Source organism: Panthera pardus, unplaced genomic scaffold (genome assembly GCF_024362965.1).
Source record: "Panthera pardus isolate Hobbes unplaced genomic scaffold, ASM2436296v1 HiC_scaffold_25, whole genome shotgun sequence".
NCBI classification, from domain to species: Eukaryota; Metazoa; Chordata; class Mammalia; order Carnivora; family Felidae; genus Panthera; species Panthera pardus.
This window is the reverse complement of record NW_026526821.1, coordinates 28,674,316-28,695,627: the sequence shown is the minus strand read 5'-3', so window position 1 is coordinate 28,695,627 and position 21,312 is coordinate 28,674,316. Positions and strand designations below refer to the sequence as shown.

The 21,312-nt window shown below is 45.0% G+C and overlaps 1 protein-coding gene across 1 annotated transcript; it reads left to right on the top strand.

Annotated features, from left to right (window-relative positions):
• The first annotated feature begins 11,338 nt into the window (after nucleotides 1-11,338).
• On the top strand, nucleotides 11,339-19,767 carry LOC109261788 (signal-regulatory protein beta-1-like). Its single transcript, XM_053890379.1, has 5 exons — nucleotides 11,339-11,739; nucleotides 12,433-12,753; nucleotides 13,320-13,658; nucleotides 18,846-18,954; nucleotides 19,461-19,767. The coding sequence occupies exons 1-5, from the start codon at nucleotides 11,352-11,354 to the stop codon at nucleotides 19,492-19,494; spliced, it is 1,191 nt and encodes a 396-aa protein (XP_053746354.1). The 5' UTR covers nucleotides 11,339-11,351; the 3' UTR covers nucleotides 19,495-19,767.
• The last annotated feature ends 1,545 nt before the right edge of the window (nucleotides 19,768-21,312 follow it).

The window sequence follows — 21,312 nt, the reverse complement described above, 5'->3', positions numbered from 1 at the left end:
TTTTCTTGCAAACTGTCAAAAAGCCAATAGAGAAATATAGTGATATATCTTGGAAGTTTGTCATCTGGTGGTGATTCTTTTGGAGAGTAGAACTATTATTCGATTTCTCTCTGTGTATCTATTAATCTAGTATATGGTCTAGGTATAGAAGGACTTCAGTAACTGTTTTCGAGTAAACTACTCAATATTGTAATAACTATGCAATATATACACATATATGAAAAGAATTTCTCCTCTATTCCTTCAACCGTTATCATTTCTGGGATTAATAAACTGGTAAGGAGCCTGTATTTGTGTTAAATCCTTCAAGATCAATTTTTAAACACCTGATACAATTAAGTTGCAAATATAAACCAAAAAGATCACACACACACGCACACACACACACACACACACACACAGGAATATTATTACTCAGCCATCAAAATAAATGAAATCTTGTCATATGCAATGATGTGGATGGAGCTAGATGTATTATGCTAAGCAAAAGAAAGTCAAAGAAAGACAAACACCATATGATTTCACCCATAGGTGGAATTTAAGAAATAATAGCGATGAACATACATGAGTGGAAGGAAAAACAAAGAGAGGGAATAAAAACATGAGAGAGTCTTAATGATAAAGAACAAACTCAAAGTTGATGAAGGAAGATGGGTAGGGGGTGGGCTAAATGGCTTTGGGGTATTAAGGAAGGCACTTGTTATGATGAGCACTGGGGGTTGAATATAATTGATGAATCACTGAAATCTACCCCTGAAACCAATCTTGCACTGTATGTTAACTAACTACACTTTAAATAAAACTTAAAAAACAAAAAACTACCTTGCCCTATAAACCCCAGGGATAAGTGAACAGCACAGGGAACTACAGTCAACACTATTGGAATAATGTTACATGATGACAGATAGTGACTATGCATACCATGGTGAGTGTTGCATAATGCATAGAATCGTCGAATTACTGTGTTGTGCACCTAAGACGAACACAGCACTGTATGTCAACCCTAAAAATAAAAATTTTTTAAATATTTCCAAAATAAAATTTGCCCTGGCATGAAAAAAAAAAACAACTGGACCCATACATAATACGTATTTGGTCAAGAGATGTTTGAAAAATGTGCCAACGCAACTCAATGTGGAAAGGATAGTCTTTACAACAAATGGTGTTGAAACAATTACATATTCATATGTAGAAAGACGGAGAAGATTCTTGACTGTTTCCTTATAACATAAACGAAACTTAATATTGTCTAAAAAATATTACTTTATCATAATGTGACTATACAGTAAACACAAAAATACTAAGAACAACTTAATATGATCAGTGCATCATAGACGTAAATTGAAAGGCTACCTATAAAACTTCTAGAAGAAACTATAGGAAAAAAACAAAACTGAATTTCATGGCCTTGGTTTAGCATAGACATTTTAGATCAGACACAGGAAGCACAATCTATAAAAGAAAACATTGCTCCATTTGACTTCGGTAATCTCTATACCCAACTTGGGGCCTCAAGAGCGGGGAGAGGCCCCGTGCAGGGAGGAAGCATGATCTCTCCCGGGCCTCTCCACTCTCTCTGAAATGTGACAGGATCCCTCACTCAGCAAGGGAGGCCTTCTCTGCCTGACTTCTATTTCACAATCTAGAAGCAGATTGCTAACTCACAGCCACATCACCCCATCATGGGCACTTCCTCTTAATCATGGGAGGAGGCAGGCTTTTCCTCTCTACAGAACAGAGGGCCTATTCTCCCCAGCACACACATTTGCACAGGGCAGGATCCCCAGACCTCTACAATGTCAGCCCCTGCCTCCGGGCCCCATCCTCCTTCGTACCTGCTGCTGCCTCTGCTGTTGGGACTCACAGGTAAGCATCGCCTTGAGGTATAATCCCTGTTCCCTACCTCCTCAACCTCCCCCTATCCCTGGACCTGAAGGGCCTCCAGGTAAGGACAGGTGTGCTGTGCAGGGCTGCCACAGAAGGCCAAGGACCGGGTGTCATCTGAGAGCAGGAAATCAGGGATGGGAGCATTGTGTGTATAGATCCATCACCTGAAGCTGGTTACCAGCGATATCCAAACAGCGGGTGCTTTCATCAGCCACAAGGACAAGTGTATGTATTAAATTATTTAATGCTCACAACACCCCCGCCTGATAGCTAGGACTGTACTCCCGATTGGCAGATGGAGAAACTCAGGCAGAGAATGGAACTGGCCCAGTGTCACCTACTTAAGTCAGTACAGCTGCCGGGATTCACGTCCAGGCCACCCAGCTCCACGGTTCATTCTTTTCACCGTGTTATGCTTCTTGGCTTCTCGGCGGAGGCTAACTAAACAAACATCAGAAAATACAGAGAGGGAAACAGAAGAAGAGGCATCACTTAGCACACTCCGAGGTCTCCAGAGTTCCAGTTCTGCTGTGTGTCCTCCCAAACTTTGGTTAACGATGTGTTGGGTGATTCCTATGCGCCAAATCTTTTACTGAGCTTTCAACATGTATGACAATTTCATGAAATCCTCAAAGTGATCTGTATGCTAGCATGCTGGGCCACACTTCATGTATACTTGGGGATGCACTTGTGTGTGTACACGTAGGAGTGGGCATGAGGAAGGGTACACACACGGGCGTGTGCACACACACAGGATATTTGAAAGCGCTTTCCTTACTGTTGCCTTCACATCATGTCCACTCTACATGAAATGTACATTGAACACACGTTTGGTTAGCTGCCTCTCAGCTAGTCACCCTCTTTTTCTACTTCTTTAAACTTACTGCTCACTCTCCACCAAGCTCTTAAGGCAAGTAAACTTCTTTCTGGGTGAAACGATGAGAACTTTGTGTATTACTGCCTTGGTGGTCCTCTTCCATGCTGGATCAGAGTGAAGAGGGGAAAGGGGGATACAAGAAGTGGAGATTCCTGCCTATGGGATCTACACCGGTACTTATATCCTGATCCCAATTATCTAGCATCGGCTGATGCCTCCAGGCCTCAGGAAATCTCGTGCATAATCCCTTTCCAATTTCCTGAGCACTCACCCTGTGCCACACACACTTGGAAATGCACGCGTCTGTTATTTCTTAGGATCTTTGTATCCGAGGTAGACATGTTTGTCCCTTAGCTTACAGATAAGAAAAGTAGGCACAGAAAAGTCCAAGGTCACTCAGTGGTGAAGGCAGGGCTATGGTTTGAACTCAGGCAGTCTGAGTCTAGATCTCCCGGGTCTAAGCATTGCTCTTCTCAAACCCTGTGGCCCCACATCCATCCCTTGAAGTTTGCAGATCTGCCAGTGGGTGTAGGGAAGGCGAGTGTGGGTGAGAGCATGTGTGGTTTGCTTCTCTGGGGCTCTTCTGCTTCCTGGGTATATGCAAATGATTGTTTTCACCAAGACATCTTCATGGGACACTCGGCTTCTCATAATTTCCTGGGAAATTCTCCACCGAAAATAGACTCCAAGTTCTCAGAAAGGGATTGCCCTATGCAAATTCACACGTTGCATAAATATTGACTGGATAACTACAAGGTGCCAAGAACTGTTACATGAGCTTACGGAGTACTGGTTATTAAAAGAGAGAAAGCAGTGGCCCTCGTGGAAGTTATATCATGATGAACAAAAAGACTGGAAACGATAGATATACCAATTAAGCAAATAACACAACATACCAGAAAGCGATGAGTGTTAGAAGAAACACAATAGTACAGCTGGGTAAGAAAATGAGAGACTCTTTAGGGTAGGATGTATTTAAAGAGGCAGCCTGGGGGCACCTGGGTGGCTCAGTCGGTTAAGCGTCGGTTAAGCTCAGATCATGATCTCACACTCTGTGAGTTCGAGCCCTGCGTCAGGCTCTGTGCTGACAGCTCAGAGCCTGGAGCCCGCTTCGGATTCTGTGTCTCCCTCTCTCTCTGCCCCTCCCCCGATCATGCTCTGTCTCTCTCTATCTCAAAAATAAATAAAAACATTAAAAAAAAACTTTTTTTTTTTTAAATAAAGAGGCAGCCTGGGTGGGCATCACTGAGAAGGGAGATTTGAGCAAGATTATGAGAAGGTGGGGGTGTGGGCCATGTGATCTTCTGGAAGAAAAGCCTTCCTGAACAGCATGGGAACAGCATGTGCACATGCCCTGACCCTCCCGCTCTGTTCAAGGATTTGGGCTTTTACTCTGAGTGAAACGGTTGCCATTGCAAAGTTTTGAAGACACAAGTGGCATGATGCGACATGAGTTTTAACTTATTCTAGGATTTGGTTGAGATTAGACTATCACAGGGCATACATAGAAGGAACTAGAGCATTCAAGAGCTTCCCGCATTTGTGCAAACAAGGACATATGGTGTGCACCAAGACAGCAGCCAGGAGAGGAAGGGGAAAGAGGTCAGATTGTGGGTGCATGCAGAAGGGGATCTCCTGATACATAGGGTTTGGGGTGGAAAGAGAGGCTCCCGAGGGTTTGGACCTGAGCGTCTGGGAGACTAAAGGTGCCTCAGCTGAGATGTACAAGGACGTGTTGGAAACTGAGTTCAGTTTGGGATGAGTTAACTGTGAGAAGTTTACCTCTATCAAAGTAAAGTGGTGAATTCACAAAAATAAACTCAAAATGGATAAAGGACTTGAATGTGAGACAGGAAACCATCAAAACCCTAGAGGAGAAGGCAGGAAAAGACCTCTCTGACCTCAGCCGTAGCAATTTCTTACTTGACACATCCCCAAAGGCAAGGGAATTAAAAGCAAAAATGAACTACTGGGACCTTATGAAGATAAAAAGCTTCTGCACAGCAAAGGAAACAACCAACAAAACTAAAAGGCAACCAATGGAATGGGAAAAGATATTTGCAAATGACATATCGGACAAAGGGTTAGTATCCAAAAATCTATAAAGAGCTCACCAAACTCCACACCCGAAAAACAAATAATCCAGTGAAGAAATGGGCAGAAAACATGAATAGACACTTCTCTAAAGAAGACATCCAGATGGCCAACAGGCACATGAAAAGATGCTCAACATCGCTCCTCATCAGGGAAATACAAATCAACACCACACTCAGATATCACCTCATGCCAGTCAGAGTGGCCAAAATGAACCAATCAGGAGACTATAGATGCTGGCAAGGATGTGGAGAAACAGGAACCCTCTTGCACTGTTGGTGGGAATACAAATTGTTGCAGCCGCTCTGGAAAACAGTGTAGAGGTTCCTCAAAAAATTAAAAATAGACCTACCCTATGACCCAGCAATAGCACTGCTAGGAATTTACCCAAGGAATTAGGAGTACTGATGCATAGGGGCACTTGTACCCCAATGTTTATAGCAGCACTCTCAACAATAGCCAAATTATGGAAAGAGCCTAAATGTCCATCAACTGATGAATGGATAAAGAAATTGTGGTTTATATACACAATGGAGTACTACGTGGCAATGAGAAAGAATGAAATATGGCCCTTTGTAGCAACATGGATGGAACTGGAGAGTGTTACGCTAAGTGAATTAAGCCATACAGAGAAAGACAGATACCATATGGTTTCACTCTTATGTGGATCCTGAGAAACTAACAGAAACCCATGGGGGAGGGGAAGGGAAAAAAAAAAGGTTAGAGTGGGAGAGAGCCAAAGCATAAGAGACTGTTAAAAACTGAGAACAAACTGAGAGTTGATGGGGGGTGGGAGGGAAGGGAGGGTGGGTGATGGGTATTGAGGAGGGCACCTTTTGGGATGAGCATTGGGTGTTGCATGGAAACCAATTTGACAATAAACTTCATATATTGAAAAAAAAAAACAAATAAAAGTTGGTGGATTGGTGAACTATAGAGTTCCAGAATTAAAAAAAAAAAAAAAAAAAAAAAAAGAAGTAAAGTGGTGAGTGGCTGGTCAGACATACAAATCCAGAGTTCAAGGGCAAGGCCTGGGCCAGACAAGGAAATATGAGGATTACACATACACAGATGGCAGAGTTTACACCTCTCCCTGGCTCCTCTTGACCCTCTAATCCCTCTCACCTCCTCCCTCCCCTGTTCCCTCCATTTCCTTCCCCAAGATGCATGCCTATTTCTTCCCATTTGTCTTAGCAGTTCGGCTTCCTGACCCCAACTTTCCTCTCCAGACTTACAGATCAAACCACCTGATGCTCTTGGCACACCCAAGACTTGCCTGTGAGAGCATGCACCCTCCTTAGGAGGCATGGTTGGTTTCAAATTGTGCTAAGTGCAGGCTTTTACCAGCTCACACTCTGTACGAGCGAACCACAACTTTTCTCCCTGAGTAGCTAAGAAATAGAAAAGAACACAGGATGTATGTATGTGTGGTTTCCAGTAGCCCTCTCCTCTGATTTATATGCCTGCCTAGTTTTTAGGACACTTCAAAAGGAAGGAAATATTTTGTATTTCTCTATGTCTCGAGAGATTGGCTAGTCACTTAGGCAGTGAAATCCAACTGTAAAGTCTTGCACTTGAAGTGAAATGAATGCCCCCAAAATGACTGTGTCCCTTCAATGTATAACTCAATGTCCCGACATAGGCCACCTCCCACAACTCTTTTCAGAACACGGAAAAATTTGCAGACTACTATTTCTTTTGTTTAGGTGTTCCCATGGTGCTATGTCCTCCTTCAAGGACATGTTTCTCAAATCTACCAGTCCCTGGAACAATTTTCTTTGTCCTCGGGCCATTTAGTCCAACTCAAAGGCTCTACATGGCGCGATCACCTTCTTTGAAGCCATATTTCTAATTATGCTAAACTACACATCACATAAAATCTACCCTCTCACCACTTTTAAGGGTACAAGCCAGTGGCCTCACATACTTTCACAAAGTTGGGAAGTCAGCACCACTGTGCGTTTCAGGAACTTTTTCAACAACCGAAGCTGACACTTTGCATCCATTAAACAAGAATTCTCCATTCCGTCTTCCCCCACAGCCACTGATAATCTCTATTCTATTTTTTTGTATCTATGAATCTGTCTCTTGTACATACTTCATGTAAGTAGAATCATATGCCTGTCCTTTTGTATTTGGCATATTTCACTTAAAATGATATTTTTTTTATCATTTTGTACAATACATATGTATATACATATACAATGTACATATGTACAATATGTACATTGTATAGTACATATCAGACTCTCACTGCTTATTAAGGTTGAATAGAAGTCCAAGTACATCAACACTTTTTATCCACTCATCTATGGATAGATATGAATTTTTTCTGCTACCTTTTGGTTATCATGAAAAATACTGTTATGAACACAGATGCACAAAGATCTGAGTACATACCTGTAATTTGGGGGGTGTTTGCCTAAGAATGGAACATTCTGATCATATGGTAAATTCTATAGTTCAATTTTAGTGAAAACACCAGTTTCCACAGTGACTGCACCATTTTTTATTCCTACCAACAATGTACGATGGTTTCAATTTATCCACAGCTTACCCAATCCTTTTATCCTGATTTTTTATTTTCTTGTATGTATTTTGGTTTTGCTTTATTTTGTTTTTGGTAAAAGCCATTATCAGGGAAAGTGGCATCTCACTGTGGTTTGGATTTTCATTTTTCTAATGACTAGTGATGTCCAACATCTTTTCATGTGCTTACTCACCACTTGAATATCTTATTTGAGGAAATGTCTGTTGGAGTCCTAGGTCCTTTTTCTCAACGGGGCTGTTCATTATTTCGTTGTTGAATTGTACGAGTTCTTTTTATATGCTGGTTATTAATCCTTTCTGAGACATATGCTTTGCAAATATTTCCCCCCATTCTGTGAGTTCTCTTTCACTTTTGATTTTGTCCTCTGCTGCCTGATAGTTTTGTTTTTGTTTTTTTTTAATTTACTTATTTATTTTAAGAGAGAGAGCACAGAAGTAGGGGAGGGACAGAAAGAGAGAGAGTGACAGACAATGCTAAGCAGGCTCTGCGCCACCAGCACAGAGCCCAATGGAGGGCTTGAATCCATGAACCATGAGATTATTATCTGAGCCTGAGTTAGGCACATACCAGACTGAACCATCCAGGGACCCCTGCAACAATTTTTTTAAATTTTCATTAAGTCCGTTTTAAATATTTCTTAGTTTGTTATGTTTGCTTTTGGTTTCTTATACAATAAATCATTGCCAAATCCAATATCACAATTTTTCCCTACAGTTTTTTCTCTGAAAATTTGTTTGATTTATTGATTTATTGATTTAGCTCTTGTATTTAGGTCCCTTCATCCAATTTGAGCTCATTGTTCTAGATAGAGTACGGTGAGGGTTCAACTTCCTTATTTGGATGTAGATATTCAGTTTTCCCGTGTTTCTTTTCATGTTGAAAAGATCACTCTTTCCCCCACTGAGTGGTCTTGGTACTCTTGTTGAAAATCATTTGACCATATATGTGAGGGTTTATTGTTAGGCTCTCCATTCAATTCCATTGCTCTATATCTCTATTCCTTTTCAGTACTGCAGTACTCTAATTATTATACTATGTAGTAGGTTTTTGAATCAAGGAGTATGAGTTTCCCAACTATTTTCTTTTCCAGGATTGTTTGGTGATCTGAGACCCTTGAAACTGCATATGAATTCTAGAATGGGCTTTTCCATTTCTGCAAAAACAAAAACAAAAAACTGCCATGGGAGTTTTGATAACAATTGTATTGAATCTGTAGATCGCTTTAGGTAGTATTGACATCTTAACAATATCAAGTCTTCCAATGCACAAGCAGAGGAAGTTTTTCCATATATTTATGTCTTCTCTCATTTCTTTCAGCAAAAATGTTTTACACTTTTTGGTGTACAGCCTTTCATCCCCATGAAAACAATTTACTACTAAGTATGATGTTAGTGCAAGTGGAATTGTTTGCTAATTTCCTTTTTGAATTGGTCACCACTCACTTAGAGAAATGCACTTGAGTCTTGACTGTTGATATTGGTTTTGACTGTTGATATTGGTTTTATTTTTCCTCTAGGATTTTATTTAAACTCAAGTTAGTTAACACCCACTGTAGTCTTGGCTTCAGGAGTAAAACCCAGTGATTCATCTCTAACATATGACACCCAGTGCTCATCTCAAAGAGTGATCTCCTTCATGCCCATCACACATTTAACCCATCCCCCCCATCTCTCTCCCCTCCAGCAACCTTCAGTATGTTCTCTGTATTTAAGAGTCTCTTATGGTTTGCCTCCCTCTCTCTTTTTATCTCATTTTTCCTTCCCTTCCCCTATGTTCATCTGTTGAGTTTCTCAAATTCCACATGTGAGTGAGCTCATTTGGTATCTGTCTTTGTCTGACTTATTTCACTTGGCATAATACCCTCTAGTTCCATCCATGTCGTCACAAATGGCAAGATTTCATTCTTTTTTTATTTAAATATAATTTATTGTCAAATTGGTTTCCATACAACGCCCAGTGTTTATCCAACAAGTGTCCATATTCATATACATTGTATTATAGTATTTACTATGTATATTGTATGTTACTATATAGTATATATATTAGTGTATTATATGTATATAGTATTATATACATTGCATGTATGTATGTATGTATGTGTGTGTGTGTGTGTGTGTGTGTGTATACACATACCACATCTTCTTTATCCATTCATCAGTTGATGGATACTTTGGCTCTTTCTATAATTTGGCTATTGTTGACAGTGCTGCTATAAACATTGGGATTCATAAGCCCCTTTGATTCAGCATTTTCGTATCCTTTGGATAAATACCTAGTAGTGCAATTTCTGGGTCATAAGGTAGTGCTATGATTAATTTTTTTTAGGTACCTCCATATTGTTTTCTAAGGTGGCCACACCAGTCTGGATTCCCACTGACAGTGCAAAAGGGTTCCCCTCTGTTGTTTTTTTTTTTCACATTGTATTTATATATAGCATAGAGATACTACTCCTTTTTATTTCCTTCATTCTGCTACCTTCTGATTTATTTTTCCTCTTCTTTATCTGATTTCTCAAGGTCCGTAGTTGTTAACTGAATTGTGATCTTTCCTCTCTTTAAATGTAGTCATTACAGCCATAAATTTCCCTCTAGAGCTGCTTTCACTGCAGACTGTAGTTTGGGGAAGTTGTGTTTCCATTTTCATTCATCTCAAGGTGTTCTCTAAATTCCCTTGTGATTCCTTTTGGCTTAAGTTTTTATTTTTTAAGAATGAGTTGTTTTATTTCTATAAATTTGAGAATGTCCAGTTTCTGGTTTTGTTGTTGATTTCTCATTTTATTTCACAAACTATTTCACCAGTTCACTGCTTGAAAAGACTTTCTTCCAGATTCCAGTAAGTTGCCTGCCTCTTAGCCTGTATAACAATGGCTGATACAAAGGTTTTTTATAGTAACTGGTTTCTGTAATAGTCTGGGGATACATATGTGGTAAAAAGAACAATATCCTTCAAAGAAGTCCATATTATAATACCCAGAGCCTGTGAATAGTTTTCTCTTACATGGCAAAAGAGATTTTGCAGAAGTGATTAACTCAAGACTATTAAATGGGGAGATTATCCGAGATTATCAAAGTGGCCCAAATATATTCACAAGAGTCCTTATAAGAATGAGGCATGGAAATCAAAGTTAAAGAAGGACAGGTGACAAGAAAGGCAAGAATCTGGAGTGATTGGAAGATGGGAAACCAAGAGAAAAAGATTGTGGGCAGCTTCTAGAATTTGGAAAGACAAAGACAATAACTCCAGAAGAAACGCAGCTCACCTGACCCTTGATTTTAACCCAGCAACACCAATTTTGGACTTCTGACCTCAAGAATTGTAAGATAATAAACTTCCGTAGGTTTTGGCATTAAGTTTTTAAAAGTGTTGCAATAGCATTCAGAAACTAAAATGATTACGATATGAGGGGGAAAAAACCACATATTTTTGAATGTTTTACTTCTTATGAAACTACATGCTTATGGTGTGTTTAAAGCTCTGCCCATCACTGTCTCTCAAGCATCCAGGCTGCTGGGACAGACCCCAGCATGTGCACGTGCTTGTGAAGGAGGGAAGTTGATCCATAGAGGTTCCAGAAGTTAAACACACAGCCCAGAAACTACATCCATCACTTCCTCTCACACACAATGGTCTAAAGAAGTCTCACGGCCCCACCTAATGCAAGAGACCAGAAAGTGTAACACCCCAAGGGGCCAGAACACAGACAAGCAGGATCATTTGGCGAAGCACGACGCTTTCAGAGAGGGCTGGGGCCGTCCGCCTGCCGTGTGCCACATCACCGAATCTCTCTGTGTTTTGCTTTCCTCGTCTGTAACAGGGTCCCGTGTGACAGGCTCATTGCGAGGGCTACATGCCATGTACACGCAGCGTGCTGGGTTCAAGGTGTGCACTCAGTGAAAGCTGTTGTGGATAAACACTTGCGCGGACGGACAGGATCGCACAAGGATGCTAAATAGCTGTTTTGTTCTCCCCCCAGGTGTGGCAGGTGAGGCGGAACTGCAGGTGATCCAGCCCGAGAAGTCGGTGTCTGTGGCGGCCGGACAGGCGGCCACTCTGCGCTGCACCATGACCTACCCGCTCCCTGCTGGGAAGGTCGAGTGGTTCAGGGGCACAGGGCCAGGCCGGGAGTTAATCTTCAGTTTCAGAGGAGACCCTCACTCCCCTCGAGTAACAAATGTTTCAGACGCCACAAGGAGAAACAACCTGGACTTTTCCATCCGCATCAGTAACATCACCCCAGAAGACACGGGAACCTACTACTGTGTGAAGTTCCAGAAAGGGAACCCCGATGTGGAGTTTAAGTCTGGACCAGGCACCCAGGTCACCGTGAGCGGTGAGTATCGCTCCGTCCCCTGGTTGTGACAGCAAGTCAGTAAGAATGCCCTCCACTGTCTGAGCAGCAGATAAGGATCAGGTGCTGTTATGGGTGCCCCTGAATCAGCCCCTTCCACAGATCAGGAAAGTTGAGGCCTGGAGAGGCCTTGCTATTTGCTGAAGACACCACGGCTGATAAACGGTGGGAAAATCTGGAACCGCGGTCTGCAGGTTCCCAGCTCTTCCTTTTTTCAATCCTGACCAGCCCTCTGGTTCCCAGGATGAGAGACTGAAAGTCTGGGAGACATGCTAGTCACAAGGCCCATCCTCACATCTGCCTCCAAATAGCACTCATGTCGATGTGTCCGGAATCCTCCACACTCGGCATTTACTAAGCACCTGCTATGTGCAAGCTCTGTTCTGGGTACTGTAGGAGGAGGAGGTGGAGACCGAGAGTGACACCCACCAGAAATGTCCTTCCTGTGCCCAGATTGGTGGGAAGTCCCCTGGCAGAGAAGACAAGGGGGACTTTGAACTGAGGCTGGAATTGCACGGGGGCCCTGCCCCTGACTCAGTCTCCGACACCGCCCTCCCAACACTATCAGCAGGGCTAAAACATAACCCATGCGAGGGTTCTGCACAGTGTCACATACCTGTCGTTGCTGAGGATGACCAGAGTCATGCTTACTGCTCGTAAATGCTCCTCTTGCAGCCAAACCCTCTCCCCCCGTGGTGTCGGGCCCCACGGCCAGGGCCACACCTGAGCAGACCGTGAGCTTCACCTGCGAGTCCCACGGCTTCTCCCCCAGAAACGTCACCCTGAAATGGTTCAAAAACGGGAATGAGCTGGCAGCCTCCCAGACCACCGTGGACCCAGAGGGAGACAGCGCTTCCTACAGCATCTTCAGCACAGCCAGGCTGCCGCTGGCCCCGGGGGACATTCGCTCCCAGGTCATCTGCGAGGTGGCCCACGTGACCCTGCAGGGGGGCCCTCCTCTTCGTGGGACTGCCAACTTGTCCGAGACCCTCCGAGGTAGATGCCCGTCACCCCCGGCCCAAGCCCAGCTCCGGCCCCCAAGCCTCCCAGCCTGCCCCTCCCCCACTCCGTGCTCCCAGCCTTCCATCCCCTGGAACCTGCCTCCTGACAGACCCTCCCAACCACCGGGCACCCAGGGGTACCGTCACCTCCTCCTGTTTTGACGGCAGTTCCGGGTGAACACCTACCGTGCTAGGTAGGTCGATTTACTTTCCCAGAGCCACTCCAATTATTGAGCACCTACTGTAATCCAGCCACTGTGTGCTCGGTGATTTCATGGATTTTGCTAGTTATTCGATTCCAAATGCATGCTGGGGGCTCGATTTCACTCATCATTACCCTAATAGGAGCTACCAGTCCTTGAGCACCTACTGTGTACTGGGCACTGTGCTTAGGGATTTCACGCACATGCAAAGACTACCCTCAGTGTTTGAGCACCAGCTGTATGCCTAACACTGATCTGGGTGATTCCCTTGCTGCGTGGGGGGAGCTAAGTTCTCGAGCCCCTCCCCGGTGACGTGTCTGTTCCATGAGGTCAGAGCTTCTGCTCTGTGCTGTTTCAGTTCCACCCACCTTGGAGGTTGCCCAGCAACCCGTGACAGGGGACCAGGTGAAGGTCATTTGCCAAGTGAAGAAGTTCTACCCCCAGCGCCTACAGCTGACCTGGTTGGAGAACGGACACGTGTCCCGAACAGAAATGGCCTCAATGGCCTCGAACCTCATAGAGAACAAGGATGGGACCTTTAACTGGACGAGCTGGCTCCTGGTGAATTTATCCGTCCACAGGGAAGATGTGGTTTTCACCTGCCAGGTGCAGCAAGACGGGCAGCCCGTGGTCACCAAAACCCATACCCTTGTGGTCTCTGCCCACCAGAAGGACCAGGAAGCCCATACGACCCACGGTGAGTCCGAGATGCCAACTGACCTGGCACTTTAAATTCTATCTTTTCTTTTTTTATGTGAAAAGCAGTCATTCATGCCTATTATAGAATAATCTAGAGGTCTACAGACATAAAGTAGAATTTTGATATGAGCTTCCCTCCCCAAAGCTCGTGCTCCAAGAGTGACCACTGTTAAGATTTTGGTACATAGCTTTTTAGATCTTTTGACATAACCATGCATTAGAGAAGGAAACAACAGAGGGAGGGAGATGATCTTGTCGCTAGCATCTTGCCTCCTGCACCTTCACCTGACAGTAATTATGTCACCACGCCAGGCCAGCCACCTCCTCCTTCTGTTCATTCTCACCTGGGCTTCATATCGATCCTTCTTACACCCTTCTAACCCCTTCTCAGCAAAGGTCTGCACTTGCCACTCTGAAATTCTGGACGGGAACCCTGAGGACAGAGTGTTGAGTCTGGACCAGGCTCCCAGGTGACCATGAGTGCTCACAGCACAAACCACCTTTGTCCCCTGCTTTGGGACAACAGGCCGGCAATAATCATGATTACTCACTGCACATTTACTTGATGCCAATTCCAGTTCATTTCTGATCTGCTACAACCACCCTGGGAGCTTGGAAGTTGACGGGACCAACTCAGGGAGCAATGGGGGACAGATGGAGAAGATGTCCTGCCCTTAGTCCAGGTGATGGGCTAAACCAATCAAGAGAAACCTGAGTCCCCGAGGACAGGGACCACCAGCCTATAAGACAAGCATGTTAGAGATAACAGCTGGGCATTGTCCCAAAGACCTACAGGTCCCCTTTCTATGACCAAATTGTATCTTATCTCGCTCTTATAATATATGGAGGAGTTTGAGCCATGTTACCAGGAGTCTTTCTTCCAGAAGACCTTTCAAAGGCCCATTCCCTTCTAACATACCCCATGACACTGTCCTCATTGCTGGGTCAACACTGGGACACCGAGTGTCCATGACCCTGCCTGCCAACTAGGAGAGGAGAGATAGGAAGGGGAGAACAACTTCTCTTAACACTAGAGGTCCTGCCTAACTGCGTCCACTAATGACTCAGTCATGGATGCACATCCAGTTGCAAATGGAGTCCATAATTGTGTGGTCATGTGATTAATGACTTTTGTTTTTCAACACAGCCAGTACCATTACATACTTTGTAAAATTAACAGTAATTTCCCACTATCAGCTAAAATGGAACCTATATTCGGATTTTCCAAAATTTCTTCTAAGGCTTTATTCTGTGTACCAAATTTGGTTTTATTTCATCTCGAAATGCTTGCAAAAACTTTCCTGTGAAACCACATGGGACTCCACAATTCCTTTTTACATATATATATCCATATATATATATATATATATATATATATATATATGGATATATATATACAGAGAGAGAGTATGAATAGCTAGGGCTACTCAAATTCTTCACTTTATATTGGATGCTTGTGGATGCTTGAGGAAGCTGGTCCATTTTCTTGAGTTGTCCAATTTCTACCCACAGAGTTCTCATCATATTACCTTTGTATCCTTTTGATGTCTGTAGGGTCTGTAGTGATATCATATTTCTTTCCTGATATCGGAACTATTTCCCTTTTATTTCATTGTCAGAATTACTACAAGTTTTTCCATTTTATTGATCTTTTCCACAAACTCTTTTGTTTTGGTGATTTCCTCTATGGTGTATTTTCAATTTCATTGTTTTTTCTCCTCTTTTTTTCCCCCATTCTGCTTGACTGGGGTTTATTTTGCTCCTCCTCATTTTTTGAAATGGGAGCTAGGATAATTGACACTAGTCTGTCTTTGTTTGAATGCCACACCTGGACTTCCTTCTGCACTTGGGGAGTCAGGAGTGTGGAGCCAGGATACCTGGGGCTGTGTTCTTCCAGACTGCAGGCATCTAGACTGCCTGACTTCGTCTTCCACCTTTCAGAGTCCTCCTATTCTTGGACCTCATATGATTTCCAGGGGCCAGTCTTATACGGAACCAGGAAGGCAGGAAGAGGCAAATCAACACCACCTCTTCTGGACTGGCCTGGGTTAGGGTTTTAGTCTTTGGCCTTGCACTAGAACTCATACTAGGGCTGTTAACTTCTGGTGCTTCCAGTGTGCCTGAACTAGCAAACTTGCTTGTGTGCTAAGACCGGAAATGGACATTAGGGTTGTCTGGGCTGGAGAGCTGGATGCCTATGTGACCCTGCTGCACCAGGATGCCATAGCCTCCCCTGGGCATCCCAGGGCTCCAGTCACTGCGATAATTGGCCCAACGGGTTGGAATAAGAATGCACATCTTTCGGTTCACGTTTATGGTATTGAGGTATTTTATAACACTTCTAGTTTAAGAAACCTCTGTTCTCTCAGTATAGCGTCACCGGGTATGTTAAAGGGGTTGGTTGGCCGGTTTGGGCATTTGGAGGAGAGAGGTTCTGAGTCCTCTGATCTTTCTGTTCTTCTTTCAGGATGCCACGTGTGCCTGTCCCATTTTTCCTTCTTCCCTTCACCACTCAACTTTGAAACAGCACCTCTTGAATCTTGTTTGTCTTTCCCCCAAAGTTATGCATTTTAAATCATGCCTGCCCCCTTTATGCACATCTATCTTTTTAAATTTCCCTGACTCCCTGCATCAGGTTCCTATTGCTGCTGTAATCATTAGCACACGCTTAGTGGCTTCAAACAACACAATTTTTTTCTTCCACTTCTAGAGGCAGAAAGTCTACAATGAGTTGGCAGGGCTGCATTCCATCTGGGGGAGCAGGGGGACAGTCTGTGTCCTTGCTGTTCCAGCTCCTAGGGTCCCGTTCTGGACTACCCTCTGCTGCGGTCAATATGCCTCCTGCTCCCACTCTCCTGCCTCCCTCCTTCACTTGTAAAGGTCTCTGTGATTCCGTTGGCTCCACTCCGATAGTCCAAGATAATGACCCACTCAAGACCATAGCTGGTTACCACACAGTCTACCTTGCCATGTCAGGGACCACAGACTCTGGGGAATCGGGGCCAACCATCTTAAGTCAGGCATACTTTGAAACTATTTTCTGTGATCTGTGTCCTGATGTGCAGGACACATTTCCAATATTTTCTCATTGAAGTTGGATTTAATATTGGCAGCAGGATTTCTAAAAAACTCTCAGGCATCTTGTATAACTGCCCTTGTCTTCTTCACCTGCCCTTTCCTATGGCTGGTGAGGGTGGGAGGGCAGCAGTGTAAGCTATTGTGCCTTCAGATTGTGTGATATTTCCCTTTTGTCTCCCAGACATTTTGGAGTTTGGCCATTGCTCTTCAAGGACTTCTGAAAGCCAGGTTTCCATAGAAATTTCTGTCCTTTTATTGTTTTTTCTTTGGGTTCAGAAGCTGTATTCAGAGATGAGTAGCTAAGCTGCTGCCTTGTCCTCAGCAGACACAAGTGCCCTGAGGGCTTTGAATGCCTTGGCCCCAAAGTCCCTATCCCACATCAGTACTTGTCTCCCGTATTTCCCCATCACGGCCCTGTTCTAGCAGAGCAGTATACTGAAGCTGAGAATTCAATCCTCTTTGTAGCACCAATATTCTTATAATTATGTTGGACCCAATTATGTCCTCAGCTTTTTCTGCCCTCGGGATCTAATAGGTGGGAGTCTACAATGTTGCCCAAAAGTCCTCTTTCACATATGACCTATCATGAGAGATCAACCAGTCTGAGTTCTGCATTGTCTTTCCCTGAAGGGTTGATGCTCAGCAACACTCATCCACCCAAGAGTTCTTATAATTCCCAACCGATTTCCAGATTACCAGGTTACCCCCGACCTCTACTTACTCCATCCCAGGTCACACTGTGAGCTTTTAGCAGTGACAATAGCAGGGAAAGCTGGGACCTTCCCCTGTTCTTCTGCCCACAAGACAGGGACCTCTTGGCCAGCCAGCTGATTGAGACCCAGGTCGGTATCTGCACATTAGAGCTGGTTTCCAGACCCCTCCCAGACAAACTCCACAGGTCAACTGTATTGCGAAGCAAACTCTAACATCATATGAGAAGGGAGAAACCTCACTGTGGTGTGGTGCCCATTCACAGCTATGAGTTAGAGAAGGAGGAAAGACTGGCAAAAGGAGATATTGAACACAATGCAGCACAGAAAAGTCATACTTGCACAGAGAACAGACGAACTGGATGCTATTTTTGCCTTATTTTAAATGGTGCGGGGGGAAAAACCTCTGTACCTGAACTTCCTCCAGTCCTCTGCTGCACGCTGCCCTCTAGAGCAGGTGCAAACATGGGCAATGCAGCTTTTTCAACTGAGAAAAAATTCCAGAGGGCCACCCAGCTGAGACCTGCCGTCCCCCAACACACCAGGGGTAAAAATGGTGGGTCTTTGCTCCTTCCTCTAAGATTACTCCATATATTTCAAAAACGTATTTGAATTTCTTGATGTAAATCTAAGAGCAAAATCCAGTCACTGTAAAAAGGCAAAGAATCTGAAGTTATGCATGCAGACCCAATGATCTACGTGCAAAAGAACAATGTCATTACCTGATGTTGGTACTGGGGTCCAGGGGCGCGGGATGGTGTTTGAAGCCCCTCCCAGGTTTAGACCCCATTTCCTTTCCTAACCAGGGTGTTCTCCAGCCAGCAGGTCTTGTGAGGTCAGGCCACCCCGAGGGCTCCCTCAGCACAAGAACATGGGGTCGTCGAGGCTCGCGTGTGGAACAAAGAAGGGCAGACTTGCACCTTGCTCACCTTGACACTGTCCTTCCTCTACTTGAGGCCAGGCTGACATTCGTTCCTATGACCCTGAGAGGTTGGACTGTCCTAGTCCAAACACAAGGTCTCAGATTCATCCTAAGGACAGCAGAGTCCCACTCATCTTGTGACCCTCAGTAAATTATGAGCCTGTTCCCTCCTCAGAAGAGAGTGTCAGACCTGCCCCATTGGGTGTGGGGAACAAGTCAGCAAACCTCACTTACATGTTACTGAGTGCTCATGTCTCCAGCCCTTCCCTCAGGAAGGACACCCAGTAGCCTGAGCAGAGGTGAGCAAGATGAGGTACTTCTTATCCTGAATTCTGCCTCGAGCCTCTCACAGGGGAAATTCATGAGCTTCAGAGCATAGATGGATGCAGGTTCCCTCAGATGGAGTAAGTCGAGGCCCCTGGGAGTGGACTCCTGGATCCCTCTCTGATGCTGCCTCCTGTCCCTTCATTTCCAGATCGAGAACTGTCCACTCCACTCCTGGTGGCTCTCTTCCTGGGCCCCAAGCTGCTGCTGCTCGTCTCTGTCTCTGCCATCTATGGCCACAGGAAGCAATGGATTCACTGGTGAGATATGGACAAGGAGGGCAGGGCCAGGTCAGTCCCAGAAGGAGCCAGGTCAGTGGAAGGGGCAGCCCGCAGGTCACACAGGGTCAGCGCCCACCTGGAATAAAGAGCAGGTGACGCACCTCCCTTCATATCCTCTGGAGCCTCAGGGATCCCTCTGGGAGGTTCCCAACTCCCAAGATGACTATTGGGTCCTGTAAGAGGTGGATGGGGTCAAGGGCTATGAAAGGATGTACAGAGAGACCTACAGCTTCTGGGAAGGGAGTGGGCTAAGTGAGCAACACCTGGGTGGGAAACCCCACAGAAACCATCTCTAGATTATTTGGGCGCAAGGTGTCCACATTTAGAGGAATGCTGACAGGTGCCCGCTGGCTGCTCTGAGGACGGCTCCCGCTCTGACCCTCTGTGGGGCAGACTAGAAAGGATGGGGAAGGGGGATCAGGACCTAGGGAGGAAGGCTGAGGAGGCACAGTCCATGTCAGGGACTTCCTGCCCTCTCACTACAGGTGTCCCGGGAGGAAAACAGCACCGAGGACATAGGAGACACGTGGAGAACATTTCTGGAATGATGAGCAGATAATGAAATGTGAACATGGGTCCACAGCTCCTTCCTTCCTCCGCTGCTACATGCCATCCTCGGTCTCTGCTGCCTCCTTCCTTCCCTGAGGGGCCCAGCCTAAGACAAGGAACAACTAGAAGCTTCCACAACCCTGCCCCACATGCCTGCTTCCCCAGAGACCCAGCTGCCCACAGTTCCTGCTGTTCCTCCTCAAAGACCTCGATGCCCCCAGAGCTGGGTCTTCCCACCTATTCCCGAGCAGGGGCTATGGGAACGTCTGTGGAGACTGACACATGGATATCTTACTAGAATGAGACAAGCAAGTCCTGGTACACACACCAGTCTATCTCGCATCCATCTTCTGGGGACGGTGGTCATGAACTACACATTCAAGTCCATGCTCCAACAGGTTATTCCTGTCAACCCCCTGTCTCCCCAGCCTTGGTAAGGTTCTTCAATCCCTCTTAAATAGAAACGAATCCCATCTTGGTTTGAAGGGGAAAAAAGGATCCTCCTTCCTCTTTGCCTACCTGCCCTATTCCTCAATCCCAGAGAGAAGATTCCCTCCTCTCCCTGTGATGGGAACACTAGCTCTTCTGTCACCTTCATCCTTCCCAACCCCCCTGCTCATGTACACACGCTGGCAGTACAGAAGACAGGAGCCTTCCTTGATTTCCTTCTTTATATCCCATTTCAAATCTGCCTTCCTAATGTATGTCCAGCGACCAGACGGTGTTAAACCATCTACATCTGGACAGAAAAAGAAGCCCAATTTGTAGTGCTTGTCCACTTCTGTGGCGTCTACACTCCCAACGTGGCCAATTTCAAGCTGCCAACAGTGGAACAACTAGCTTGCAAAATTCTTGGAAAGCTCTCAGGAGCGAGCTCTCCTCCCGCCCACCAGGGAGCTCCACCCAGCACCTGCACACTGCTCGCTCCCGGGCTGCCCCCTGGTCCCGGCCACCAGCATCCCTTCCTGGACCATTGCCACGTCCCTAACAGACTCTCCGGGTTCAGCCACAGTGATCCTACAGAAACGGAAGTCCGATTGTATCCTTCCTCTGTTTCTTCCCCCTACAGATAAGCATGGCTCCGTTTCTCCCTCTTTCAAGCTCTCCAGTCATGTCACTTTATTAAAAACACCTTCCTTAAACCACCCACATAAAATATCAATTCCTGTCTCTCACTCTTTGTTCCCACAGCTCATACCTGAACTGAATTCTTTTCCTAGAACTTAAGACCAGCCAACATGATAAATGGAGACAGTGCTCACTTGCACAGTGATGCAGGACCAAAACAATGACGGGTGCAGCTGAAACCAGGCGACATGATCTCAATAATCAGAGGGAAAAGCAACAATTTTTCTGTGAACTTTAGAAACTTTTTTCAACACATTGGGAAACCCCCAACTGCCAGTTATGAATGTACAGAGACATGAAAAGACAGTAAAACTATTATCCATTTGGTAAACACTCATTTGAAACATTAGAAACGTTGAAAGGTGGGGCGCCTGGGTGACTCAGTCAGTTAGGCGTCCACCTCTTTGATTTTGGCTCAGGTCATGATCTCACAGTTCATGGTTTCGAGCCCTTCATTGGGCTCTGGTTGGAGAGCAGAGAGGCTGAATGGGATTTCTCTCTCCCCCTCCCTCTGCCTCTCCCTGACTTGCTCTCTCGGTCTTAAAAAATAAAACAAAAAACATTAAAAAAATTTTTTAATTAAAAAAAAAGAAACCTTGAAAAGGGAAGTGGTTTATTTTTTTTAAAGACCTACCTAGAGTAGTTTGGAGAGTGCTTGCC

What these genes read in the sequence shown, in the direction of transcription:
- LOC109261788 (XM_053890379.1), top strand. Translation starts at nt 11,352, where the DNA reads ATGCTAAATAGCTGTTTTGTTCTCCCCCCAGGTGTGGCAGGTGAGGCG. An exon ending in CACCCAGGTCACCGTGAGCG is followed by an intron (nt 11,740 to 12,432) that starts GTGAGTATCGCT and finishes CTCCTCTTGCAG; the next exon opens with CCAAACCCTCTCCCCCCGTG. An exon ending in CTTGTCCGAGACCCTCCGAG is followed by an intron (nt 12,754 to 13,319) that starts GTAGATGCCCGT and finishes GTGCTGTTTCAG; the next exon opens with TTCCACCCACCTTGGAGGTT.